Here is a 13,303-nt window from a genome sequence, read left to right as displayed (position 1 = left end):
ACAAGGTCACAGGAAATAGGTAGGAGAATTAATTGCTTGGGAGAGAACTGAAGCCTAAGTTAGTCATCTCTGCTTTGTGGCTTGTCAGGCTCCCTTTTGGGAGACAGCAGCCCTCGAGTCGGCCCAGAGACAAAACTAGGAATGATGGTAAAGGGCATATTCTTTATCGCTGGATTATGAAGAGCATGGGAGAAAAAAAAACACTTGAATTGTAAGCTGCACTTGCATCTCTTAAACAGCGGGAAGACAGTTAGCTGTTGCCTAGAAACAGCCATTTCTTGGATGGATGGAACTTTTCTCAGAACAGAGCCCCCAGTGTCTACTGGTATTTAGTGATTCAGAAGCATTATAATTTCATTAGTTATTTGGGGACTTTCCCAAGAAAACTGTCCTTGTAGCATTTTTAAAGTTTCTCTAAGTGATAACCAACACATCTGAACTCTAGGATACTCATGGCAGGCCTCTAGAGCTTAAAGAGAGAAGAAAGAGTGGGGAAAGGCAGAAAACACTTTGAATTCTGTGCAGAGAAAATGTTCACCAACATTCAAAGATTTAGACTTAGAAAAGTCCAACCTTTTCATTCTCCAGGTGAAGACTTATTAAGACATATTTAAATCTAAGTGACTCGGGAAGATTATCCAAGTGGGGTCAAAGGTGAGACTTGAACTTAGCTTCTTTGACTCCAAATCCAGGACTTGTTCCATTTTGCCACCAAGGAATACTAGAGAAGAAATGGATGTCACTCCAGTTTCCTTTGATTCTTAGTAGATGAAAAAAATATTTGAAAATTAAAGTTGAGTGAATTTCCAAAGACTTAAACAGGAAACACTTTTTTGTGCATAATTTCATTTAAATTTTATTGCATCACATTATTGAAGCATTAAACATGGCTTTATGTGGATGACTATTTAAATGTGAAAATTCAACATTCTTTGTACCTTTTTGGCTATTTACAAATAAGGAATTTCTCTCTATGTACTTTATATATATTTATAATATATAACTGTAACTGTATGTACATATGTAGGGATTGGTGACTATACATATGTACATACACACATCTGTGGCCATACACTGATGGCTATGGAGATGTCATATGTAATAACTCTTCAGAAAGAGCTGAAATTTTAGAAAAAAAAAACAAGATTAAATTTGTAAACAGGGTCTCAGTTTTGTTTGGTGACAGATGTAGGACAATATTAGGTAGGAATGTTATGCCTAAATATCCAGATTTTGATATATATGTATTTTTTTGTTAGTGTCTGTAAAATTCACGTGGGTCATATTGCAAAAAAAGGTAGGAAACAGGCTGAAAAACAGTCCTGGTATAAGTTTTCCCTTGATTTTCTTTTTAAATTCACATATTTAACTGCCCGTGAAGTACATGCTTGCTTTGTCAAGAAAATGGTCTATGGATAGCAGTCATATGCTGGATCGCAAAATGATTTCACAGTAAATCCTCTGCAACGACCAACTTGCTATTGAAAATGTCTGTGACATGCACTGAAGTTGCATTTTTTTTCATTTTCTTAAAGGTAGAGCTCTTCCACAGTTGAAATAAGTAAACAGAAGGCGAATCCTTTGCATTCAAATGAACAGTCAGTGAACCTGGTTGAAAAGGGGGAAAACAGGAAGTTAAAATCACATGTGTAGACTGTACATTAAACACAGTAGTTTGTAGTGACTTTTCATCTGTGACACATAAGACTCTAAATATTGAATCATGCCTGTTTTGCAGAGGGATCAACTGAGGCAGGCGGGAGTTTGAAGACCACAATGCAAGGCAAACAGAAGCCACAGGATGATGTTTTGCTCAGCACCCGCCAAGGCGACATGTTCATTATTTGTCTCACGGGTAAAGTGCTGGGAGCACCAGCACATGGGGCTGGCTGGGGAGTGACAAGTTTGGGAAAGTTGGGATGCTGCATGAAAAAATGGTGTGTGACAGGAGGAGGAAGGATGGAGAGAGGTCCTTGAGAAACAGAGCAGGTGTGGGCCAAGAGAGGAGTGAGTGTGGAAAACCAGGTCATGGTACTGACAGCAAAGAGAAGGGAAAAGAAGGGAGCTTGTAACAAGGAGGTGAGAGAATGAGCCCCAATGGGTCAGGATGGGGAGACTGGGGAGAGATGATGGGCTCCTTGTGGGGCTTCCTCCTGGGCCCAGGTCAAGGAAGCACTTCATGCAGACAGAAGTGGATTGGGGCACAGGTGTTGGAGCAGGTCCCCTTCCCTGCTCCAGAAACAGTCCACAATGAGAAAAGGAAAGAAAGACTCTGGCAGGGCTATAGAAGGACACAGGGCAGTAATGGAAGAGAGAGAAGAACTAGGATGCCCTGCCGGCACCTCAGCTTCAATGTGTCCAATGTGGAGCTCCTTCCCCAAACTCCTGATGCTCATCCTCACTTCCCCTTTCTGCAGGGCCACCCCACAAGTTTTCCATTTTTACAGCTTTGGACTCTTCTTCTCTTTCCTTTTTTCTCACCTCTCATTATGTGTGCCTCAGTGTCTTCATGAGGGGCATGGATTTGATGCTTCTGTGTAGTGTCAAGCCAAGGGGAAAGAAAGTACCAAGACAGGGAGCATGAGGACTTGAAAGAAAAGGACAATTAACTGATGATTAGAAGTGTGCTTTCTGGGGACAGTCTCATGTGCAAGGAAGGGATTAAGAAGCAGTGGGGGGTTGTAGAGAGAAGGACCATAGAAGGTTGGATGAGCATTTTGTGTTTATCTGGGAAAGAGCCATTGCTGGAGCAAAGCACTGGAGAAGGAGAGAAGGTTGGATCTCAGGTGGACAGAAATCAGTTCTCATGTGGGTTTTTCTGTTGCCTTATTCTAAAATTGTGGGAAAGCCCAGTGCAGCCAAAGGTAGGTGGGTGTTCTTCTAGTGCCTGCAGCAAATAGGGTGCTGGACGTGAATCTGCTGGTGCCTTGTGGGCTCTTCCTTCTAGCCAGGCCTTGCCCTGCAATCTCTGGAAGCCAGAAAATGGCAGTGGGCCCCCTCGGCACTCCCCACTTCTTTTCAGAGAGGAACTTAACTTAATAATAAGAAAAAATAAGTTCACGAGGTCTGAAGCTGCAGGTGGCTTTTCCCTGCCTCAGGATGTGGGGCTGCTGCTGAAAACCACAGGTGTGGTACCCAGTTTTCCACTTTGCCCTTTCCTCCTGCTTCAGGTGAATGCATCTTAGCCATGGCCTGAGGAGAGACCTCAGGGACAGGACCAAGGACAGCTGCCTCTTTTCACTTACCAGTCAAGGCCACTCATTATGGTGAGCTTTCCCATTTTTCTTCCTCTCTTTGCGTTCCTTCTGGAGGCGTTCCAGTTCAGCCTCATACATCATCTCCTGAATGAGGTACTTCTCTCTCCTCATTCGATCCCTTAAATCTTTTGGAAGGTCTGGGATCAGGTAGGAAATCAGATGCTTTATGCAAAATACAAGATGCTAAAAAACAAGAGAAGACAAAAGGGATTCAGTTCTGGGTTATACATCCTTGCATTCGTTTTCAGAGGGACACTGAGAAAATATTCTGGCTTGGACCATCCCAGCTATTCTGATTCAGTCTGGACTGACTTGAGGCAGCAGCAGGGGGATACATTGGCTCTGGCTTCAGAGGACCTGGGTTCAGATTTTGCCCAGCACTTCCCCATTAGTCTCTTGAGTGTGCACAAAATCTATTGATTCTAATCGGTCACTTGGGGTTCTCTGCAAAGTTCCTCTCTGATTAGGGGTTACTGATCAGGTATTGGTTTCTTTGGGGCTATTCACAGGTGAGGATACTTTGGCCAGAAGTCAGTCACTGAAGGAGTAAGGGGCCCAGCCCAGGGTTGAAGCCAGATTTTTTGGTTCCCAGTTCAGGAATATTTCCTGTAGAATGTAAATTATGCCTCTTCTATTTAGGTTAAAAATGATATATTTTTTTAAAATGTTTTTTATTTTTATTTTTTTAAATTTATAGGCTGGGGTTAAGTGACTTGCCTAGGGTCACACAGCTACGATGTGTTAAGTGTCTGAGACCAGATTTGAACTCGGGTCCTCCTGAATTCAAGGCTGGTGCTCTATCCACTGCGCCACCTAGCTGCCCCCAAGATGATATCTTAAAGTACAGAATCATTGGGAGGTCGTTTTCCCTTGTTCACATGTGAGCAGGGACTCACATATGGGGCTAAGCAAGATGCTGGGTGTCTAAGTGCTTAAGAAACGCCTTTGGACCCACCAAGGGGGCTGTTCTCACAGGAAGAGTGAGGGGGGCTCCACCGGTTCGGTTTGAGTCAGGTCCAACCGACCGTACAAGTGAGGAAAGGGGGCCGCCTGATTTTGGGCACAGTGTGGGAGCCAGCGAGTGGCCCATGTCAGAGCTCACGTCTGGTGCATGTCAGAGCTCATGTCTGGTCCATGAGACAACACTGTGGAGTCGAGATTTTCCCTTGTACAAAGTGCCACAAGATGGCACTCTTGCTTTACCAAAAAAAAACCCTTTTCTTGTAGATGTTTCCTTTTCTCCTGCAGGTATGTCTCTTTTCATCTTTCACAGAGTTACTGTGGAGCTCGAATGTCTTTAAGATGTCTTGCAAACGTACAAAAGCACTTCTGCATTGAGTGTCAATCATTACTTTTATGTTTCTGTATCTCTCATATGCACATACATACAAGTCTGTGGTGTCCCCAAATCTTAATGTTCTTGTACATTGAAGAATAAACGTACACATAGAGACAATATTTACACAAACAATGGGAAGGGTCAGAGGCTAAGTAATAGAATAGCTTATTATTTTATTTCCCTCATAATTATTTTTCTTTTATAACCTTTAATTCTTCCCCCTTCTCCTCCCCGCCTCAGTTATTGATCCTTAAAGTGCAAAAGAGCAGCTAGGAGTGTTGAACCTGGAGCTAGGGAGAGGAGTCTTCCTGTATTCAAAACTGGCCTCAGACACTAACTAGCTTTATGAAGCTGGACAAGTCACTTTACTGAGACTCAAGTTTCCTCATCTGTAAAAGGAAATGGCAAACCACTCCATTATCTTTGCCATGCAAACCAGCTAGGGTTATGGAAAGTCAGTGACTTGCCTGGCATCACCCAGCTCATGAGTCTGAGGCCAGAGTGGAACAGAGGTTTTTGTGACTTCAGGCCCAGCCCCCTGTCCACTATATAAGTATCTATTCCCTCAAAACCCAAATTTAGTCAATCTAGTCATGTCTGACTCTGAACTTTTTTGAACCAGATATGAACTCAGGAAAATCCTAATTCCAGGCCTTGGACTTCATGCACTGTGCCACCTAAAGGTGCTGTAATACAGAATGTATGAATGCAAAACTATGGCAATGTACAGATATGTACAACTTTTTCATTGCCAAAAACTTCTCTGTCACTTCAAGTTGCTTTTTAGAAAAGCATTCTCTTGGAAAGTCACCTTTTTGAACAAAAATTCTTTGGATTAATTATAGTGTCAAAGCCAACCTCCTCCCTCCCCTCCACGAGCCAGAGGCTATTAGCTTGTCCTCATGCATGGGATGGTAGGTTTGAATAGTGATCAGCTTTATTCTCTTTCAAGGAAAGGACAATTAGTAACTTGGCTTTTCTTCTCAACTTTAATTGTATAGATAATTGTTTTTCTCAGCAGCTCAAAGGATATTTACCTGAGAATTCATATAAGCATACAGCCTCAAATTTATTTTATTTTATTTTTCTTTTCCTGAGGCTGGGGTTAAGTGACTTGCCCAGGGTCACACAGCTAGGAAGTGTTAAGTGTTTGAGGCCAGATTTGAACTCGGGTCCTCCTGAATTCAGGGCTGGTGCTCTATTCACTGTGCCACCTAGCTGCCCCATACAGCCTCAAATTTAGAAATCCCAGACACAATTGCTACATGTTTCCATTATATCAAATAATGATCTGATTTACCAGAAAACAATGAAGGAGGAAAAAAAATCCTTCAAATAACTAATTAGACAATTGACCAGTAAAAGTCATGCCCCCATGCTCCCATTTGTTCTTGCATTGATTCAGAAGCCATCCAGACAAGTTAACACTTTAAAGGAAACAAGGGAATAAGTTACAGGAACTGACCTCAAATACAATAATAAAAGCCAGACGTGCGGCCAGGACGTGCCAGAATTGCAATGTGTAGCCATAGGGGACCAGCGAGTGAGGAGGGTCTCTATAATCTCGGTATCTACAAAATAAAAAAAAAGCACATTATCTTTCAGAAAAAGATTGATTCTAGAGTTGGTCCAGTCTTTCTCCCATTTCTTGAGGAACCAGCCAGGCTACTCTCCCACCCCCCTTTTACTGATTAGAAAATGAGACCTCGAGAGGGGTAAGTCACACTCAAGGTCACATAGATGGGAATTGAAACCAACCCCTCAAAATCATTTTCCCCACTGTGGCACAAATCCATAAGAGGTATCCTAGAATTCTTGATGTATTTGCATCAAGACTCCTGGGACATGCTGTATAATTCTTCTTCTAGTCTCATACAGCGAGTATTCCTGTAGTGCTTTCAAATCTGCAAAACACTTTACATAGATGATCTCATTTGATCCTCATTATACAGTTGGGGAAATTGACACTGAAAAAGGTCACTTCTGAACTTAAATGAAAATGCTTTTCAAGTCCCAAATAACTGACTTAAAAAGGATCACAACTATAAGGTAGTACTTTTATAAAAAAAGTCACTTTTTTTTGAGAAGTTATAGATTTAGAGTTGGGAAGGAATCCTAGAAGCTATTTATACCATATTCTCATCTTTTAAATGAGGAAACTGAGTCTCAGGCTAAATGATTAGGTCATAACAGGTGTCAGATGTGGTTTGAACCCATGTTTTCTAACTCCAGAGCCAGCACTCTGGTACTGGCACAGGTAACATTAATGTGGCCTAACAACATTTTTAGAGACTTGTTATAATTCTATATTTTGCCTACTGTGCATTTTACAATTGCATGATAAAGACAAGTTAAAGCGAGGATGGACCTAAGAGACCATGGAGTTGAATTCTCTGGTTTTAAAGATGAAGAAACTGAGGCTTAAAGAAGTAACTTGTACATAGTTAATTGGAAGCCAACCAAGAACTAGTTTTTAAATTCTTTGCACGCTATCATGTTTCTCTCTTCCTCCCCTCCAGTATGGAATATTAAACTTAAGTCATTTAATAATGATGAACTTATCCCAAATGGTAATCAAGTAATTTAAAAAGATAGCAGTCATAGGTATATAATTCAATTGAAAAGAGACCAAATAAATTGTAATTATTTCCATCTCAATGGCTAGGACTGAAAATTCAAGTTATTCTTATGACCCTCAAATCCAACCTTATTTTACAGATGAGGAAACAGTCCTAGAGAAGCTGGATGACTTGCCCAAGATCAGACAAATGATAGCCTCCCCATTGGGAAAATCTAGGTTCCAACCCTACCTGTGACACAGGATCATAAATTTAGAGCCAGAAGAAGTCCCAGAGGTCATCCAGCCCAACACTTTGATTTTACAGCTTCCTGTGGGGCAGAGAAGCCCAGTGATGCCTATGTAATGTTCTTTCCCCTTTACTAGTTATGAGTAATAACATTTAAATGGAAAGAAATAAATACTTTATTCACATGGGGTTTTAAAGTTTTCAAATCATCAAACCATTTTCCACTGAAAAATTAAGGAAAATGGAATAATGAACACTTAGGGAAGCTGAAGACTTTAGTGTGAATTCTTTGTTCACTTGCTTGCTGTTTAATTGTGGATAAAAAGTTTGGGCTTCTCCAACATGGTCTTAGAGTCAAAAATCATGGATTTGTAAGATCCTCTCAGGCCCCGTTTTCATTGGATAGATGTAGCACCTGAGACCCAGGGTGACATATATACAATATATGTAATATACATTTCTAAAATAAAATTTAAGTCATCATAGAATTCCAGCATATGGAATTGCATCCTCTCTTCTCCAGTTCATTTTAAGATCAGTACACTAGCAAAACATAACAGAATACCATCCAGTGGCAACAGCCAAGATTACTGACATAGCGATAGCTGTCAACTATATGTGATCCAAACCAGACTTAAATGTAATTGGGAAATGTTTAGCAAAATAAAAAGGTAAATGACAATTATATCATGCTGAAATCATTGACAAAATCAGTAATAAACATAGTACAAATGCTTTAGCATCCAAATTCATAAAGGAAACATCCAAACTATAAGAAAATATAGTAATGCCATAGGGACGTCCCTCTCTCAGTTTAGATAAAAGGGAAAGTAGAGGGGCAGCTAGGTGGCGCAGTGGATAGAGCACCAGCCTTGAATTCAGGAGGACACGAGTTCAAATCTGGTCTCGGAAACTTAACACATCCTAGCTGTGTGACCCTGGGCAAGTCACTTAACCCCAGCCTCAAAAAAAAAAAAAAAAAAAAAGAAAAGGGAAAGTAGAAAACTAAAATAATGTAGAATTAAAGAACTTATGGTGTCTTCTAAGTAGGACAATAAAAGAAAATACATCTTTCTGAGCAGCAAGTAGAACTCTGATAAAAATTGGCCATAACACAATAAATAAATAAATTGGCCATCATGCAATAAAAAACAATTGTTTTAGGAATCACAAATAAAAGATTTAAGAATGAAATCCTTAAATAATGAGTGGGTCAAAGAACAAATCATAATAATTAGGTAAAATAATAATGATATAACATATCAAAACTTCTGGGGATGCAATAAAGATGATCTTCAGGGAAAAAAAGTCTTTTTTTAAAAATTAATTTTATAATTATAAAAATTTTTTTTGACAGTATATATGCATGAGTATTTTTTTAATAACATTATCCCTTGTATTCATTTTTCCAAATTTCCCCCTCCCTTCCCAATTTTCTTGTTGCACGTTAAGTATTAGATTCCGAAGGTATAAGTAACCTGGGTAGATAGACAGTAATGTTAACAGTTTATATTCCCTTCCCAGTGTTCCTTCTCTGGGTGTAGTTGTTTCTGTCCATCATTGATGAACTGGAAGTGAGTTGGATCTTCTTTATGTTGAAGATATCCACTTCCACCAGAATACCTCTTCATACAGCATTGAAGTGTACAGAGATCTCCTGGTTCTATTCATTTCACTCAACATCAGTTGATTTAAGTCTCTCCAAGCCTCTCTGTATTCGTCCTGCTGGTCATTTCTTACAGAACAATAATATTCCATAACCTTCATATACCATAATTTACCCAACCATTCTCCAACTGATGGACATCCATTCATCTTCCAGTTTCTAGCCACAACAAAAAGAGCTGCCACAAACATTTTGGCACACACAGGTCCCTTTTCCCTCCTCAGTATTTCCTTGGGATATAAGCCCAGTAGTAGCAAAGGGCATGCACAGTTTGATAACTTTTTGGGCAGAGTTCCAAATTGCTCTCCAGAATGGCCAGATTCTTTCACAACTCCACCAACAATGTATCAGTGTCCCAGCTTTCCCACATCCCCTCCAACATTCATCATTATTTGTTCCTGTCATCTTAGCCAATCTGACAGGTGTGTAGTGGTATCTCAGAGTTGTCTTAATTTGCATTTCTCTGATCAGTAGTGATTTGGAACACTCTTTCATATGAGTGGGTATAGTTTCAATTTCATCATCTGAGAATTGTCTGTTCATATCCTTTGACCATTTATCAATTGGAGAATGGTTTGATTTCTTATAAATTAGGGTCAGTTCTCTATATATTTTGGAGATGAGGCCTTTATCAGAACCTTTAACTGTAAAAATATTTTCCCAATTTGTTACTTCCCTTCTAATCTTGTTTGCATTAGTTTTGTTTGTACAGAAACTTTTTAGTTTGATGTAATCAAAATCTTCTAATTTGTGATCAATAATGATCTCTAGTTCTCCTCTGGTCATGAATTCCTTCCTCCTCCACAGGTCTGAGAGGTAGACTATTCTCTGTTCCTCTAATCTATTTATGATCTCATTCTTTATGCCTAAATCATGGACTCATTTTGATCTTATCTTGGTATATGGTGTTAAGCGTGGATCCATATCTAATTTCTGCCATACTAATTAGGGAAAAAAGTCTTACAAAATATATGAACAAACTAGAAAAAAAGAAAGGACTGAATACGTGGTTAAAAAATTAGAACGCCAATAACTAAACTAAAATAAGAACAAAAGAGGAAATATTAAAAAGAAAATAGGAAACCCCCCCATGGAAATGATACTAAAACCTAGTTCTTTGAAAAACTAATAAAATTGACAAACCCTTAGCTAATCTAATTTAATAGAAAACAACAGAAAATCCATAAAGTACAGTTAATACCTACACTGCATAAATTATTCTCAAAAATTAAGAAATTGATAAATTACCAGATGGAAATCAGTCTGACAGAAATTAGGCTTAGACTGTAACATTGCATCATATTCCATAGCATATTCTAAATGGATATGGGATTTTAACCAAAGGAGAGTCAATTAAAAAAGATAGACTAGATAATTTTGATTACTTGAAACAGAAGCTTCTGCACAAAATCAGTATACTTGATCAAATTGGGGAAAAATGTATTAAATTTCTGAGATGGGTTTGGTATCCAAGAGTATATATAAGCACACATGTATATATGATTTTTCCCGAGTCTGAAAAATACAGATGTGTTGTTTCTTTCCTGAACCCTTTCCTATGAGAGCGAATAGTCACCATATATTGAGTGCTTTACATATATTATCTCAGTTGATTCTAATAACAGCTCTGAAGTATGTACTGCTGTCAACCCCCCCCTTTTTTTTTTAACCAAGAAACGAAGGCAGATTTGTCCCAGGATCACATCACTTTCAAGTATATGCAGTTTTATATTTGATATGTATGTAAAAGACAGTGTAGTGTGATGTATAGAGAATTGTCCTTGGAATCAGGAAGACCTGGGTTCAAGTTCTGCTTCTGGCACTGTCTGGCAGCAAGTGCCTTCACCTCTGGGGGCCTCAGGTAGCTCTCAGCTGGTACTGGGAATTGCAGCACCTGGAAGTTTGTTAGCTCAGCAGTGTCACAGTTATAGGTCCTATGGTCTTCCTTTTTTGCTTGTGTGTTTTATCTCCAGGGCCTGGAAAATGGTAGCTGTTTAATCAGTGTTTGTTAGATTTGAATAGAATTGAATGGACTAAATGGAAAGCCTGTTTTATCTGATGTCCCTTTTTAGTCAGTCTTGTCCCCAGAATGTTACAAAGCGCATGCTGACACAGAGAATGGTGAGACATTGGGGATGAAGGTCCCTGGACCGGGCAGGGATGACTGTTATCCTCAGGCTACTGCATTGACTTTCCAGGAGAGCGAGCCTCGGTTGCTCCCTCCTTTTGACTAACGATGCACAAGATGCTGATTCTTTGTACGTTGTTTTCCCCCACAAGAAGGTGAGAGAATAAGGGCCATGCATGTGCCCAGCCCTCAGCAAGCACTTTAACAAACACTTGTTGATTGACTGGCTGCCTCCTCGGATCATCAGGAAGACACCAGGAATCCAGCCCAGACAGCGATGAATGAGTTCAGCCATGGCCATGAGGGCTAGAATGAATGACCTTTGAGGGCCCTTCCATCTGTGATGGGCTGGGTTCTGTGCTCTGGGCCTGCTGCTGAATGAGACCCGCCTCTGGGGGAGTGGGCACCCTAACTAAACTTTGCACTCCCCTCTTCTCCAACATCCTCTTGTCCTTTTTGATAAGGGCACATATTAATGAAGTCGGAGGTAGCATTCAGGAAGGACCATCAGTAGTCTGATTTTTTTCCATCAGCTCCTCAAAGGGGAGCTGGTAGAGACCATAGGGGCCATCTAATCCAGCTTCCTTATTTGACAGATAAAGAAACCCAAACTCAGTGACTTGTCATGTTATATAGATGGCTGAGTCAGGATCCAGTTCCCCATCTAGTTCTTTCTTCAGTGTCCCATGCTGTAAGGGCCTCCTTGATCAACACAGGTCAACTTCTTTATGTCTTAGGTGTTCTGTGGTTAAAAAAAAAAGGATCTCCCCCTCAACCTAATGCTTAGCTTCTCCAGCCTTAGCTAGGTAAGCTGGTACTTGGACAGCAGTACCTGATGCTCTTAGTATTTGCAGAATAAATCTGCTAAGTTTCCGGCAGAAACACCCATGGAGTCTTTGGAATTCTCACTAACAATATGCTGTCCTTGGCCAGTGGGGAAACTGCTATCAAATTCATGTTACAAAATGGGAATTAACAAACAATAAATCTATATTTCCATCAAATCTTAAAAATGATGGGGCTTGTGGAAAAAGGATAATTTGTAATTTGATTTTTACCTTAGTTTTAGCATCTGGAAAAACCCCCAGTACATTTGTTTGTTATTTAATAGGTATGTATGTCTTTTTTTTAGAATGCATATTTGTCCTTGAGAAGGAGCTTTCAAGCTTGAATGATGAGCAGTTGGCATTTTTGCTGGTTTCAGGTATAACCTAGTCATTCCTACATTCCATAACAGTAGAGAAATCTTTCAAGAAAACCCTTGATGTATAAGATTATTATTTTTTGGTAATCTTTCTCTTTTTAGTCAATAAAATGCTTCATTACCCCAAATATGAACGTGTATCTTATTTTGAATAATTTTACATGAGCAGCTAACTTTGAACTTAGGAAACAAATCAATTAATGCAAATCCTATGCAATTATGTCCAAATCAAATGCATGTAGGAGACAGCAAGATGGTACAGTGGATTAAGTATTGGATTTTGCAACCTCATTTATTTATTTAGCTGTGTGATCTTGGGTAAATCATGTAACCTCTGTCCACTTCAGGTTCCTCATCTGTAAAATGTGGATACTAGCACTTACCTCAAAGGGTTGTTGTGAAGATCAAATGAAATGACATATGTAAAGTGGCTTCAAAGTGCTGCATAAATATTAGCTGTTAGTGTTAATATTCATATACACTCCAACCTTTCCAAGTGCCCAACTCCATTTTCACTTAGATTGCTGGATTCCTGAGGAATTTTAAATGTCCCTCGTTTGGCTTGATCTCCCCTCCAACTTAAGTGGATGTTTAAGTCTACTAGTGTAAAATACTGAATTTAGGTTAAAATAATGAGTAAGGAAATAGAAAGATCACATAGGAGAATTTTTATACACTGCTACTTTCTTCGGACAGTTGAAAACACTGGATCTCACTAAGAGACCCAGGTGCATTTTCCCTTCTTAATAAAGAAAAAAAGGAAGGACATACCGACCTCACAGGTTATATACATATACGGTTATTAGGAGTGGGCCTGGGGAGCCCATTAAATTCCTCAGCAAAAATGAGGGGATCAAACTGGATCACCCCAGAGCACCCTTCTTCCCCATCTCTGGGCTCTG

General features: G+C 39.7%; 1 protein-coding gene across 8 annotated transcripts in view; it reads right to left on the bottom strand.

The window, feature by feature from the left end:
• Nucleotides 1–829: 829 nt before the first annotated feature.
• ANO4 (anoctamin 4) overlaps nucleotides 830–13,303 on the bottom strand; it is a 422,750-nt gene continuing 410,276 nt past the window's right edge. For all 8 annotated transcript variants that reach the window (XM_074271359.1, XM_074271361.1, XM_074271356.1 and 5 more), the window contains 3 exons: nucleotides 6,062–6,167; nucleotides 3,246–3,440; nucleotides 830–1,608 (listed from right to left, as the gene is read on the bottom strand). In XM_074271359.1, coding sequence (XP_074127460.1) covers nucleotides 3,249–3,440; nucleotides 6,062–6,167 — 298 coding nt within the window. In that variant the 3' untranslated portion in view covers nucleotides 830–1,608; nucleotides 3,246–3,248. The remainder of the gene's footprint in view (nucleotides 1,609–3,245; nucleotides 3,441–6,061; nucleotides 6,168–13,303) is intronic.

The sequence above is a fragment of the Sminthopsis crassicaudata genome, chromosome 5 (assembly GCF_048593235.1).
Source record: "Sminthopsis crassicaudata isolate SCR6 chromosome 5, ASM4859323v1, whole genome shotgun sequence".
Taxonomy (NCBI): domain Eukaryota; kingdom Metazoa; phylum Chordata; class Mammalia; order Dasyuromorphia; family Dasyuridae; genus Sminthopsis; species Sminthopsis crassicaudata.
Note: the sequence above shows the minus strand (reverse complement) of the source record. Positions and strands in the feature narration are given on the sequence as shown.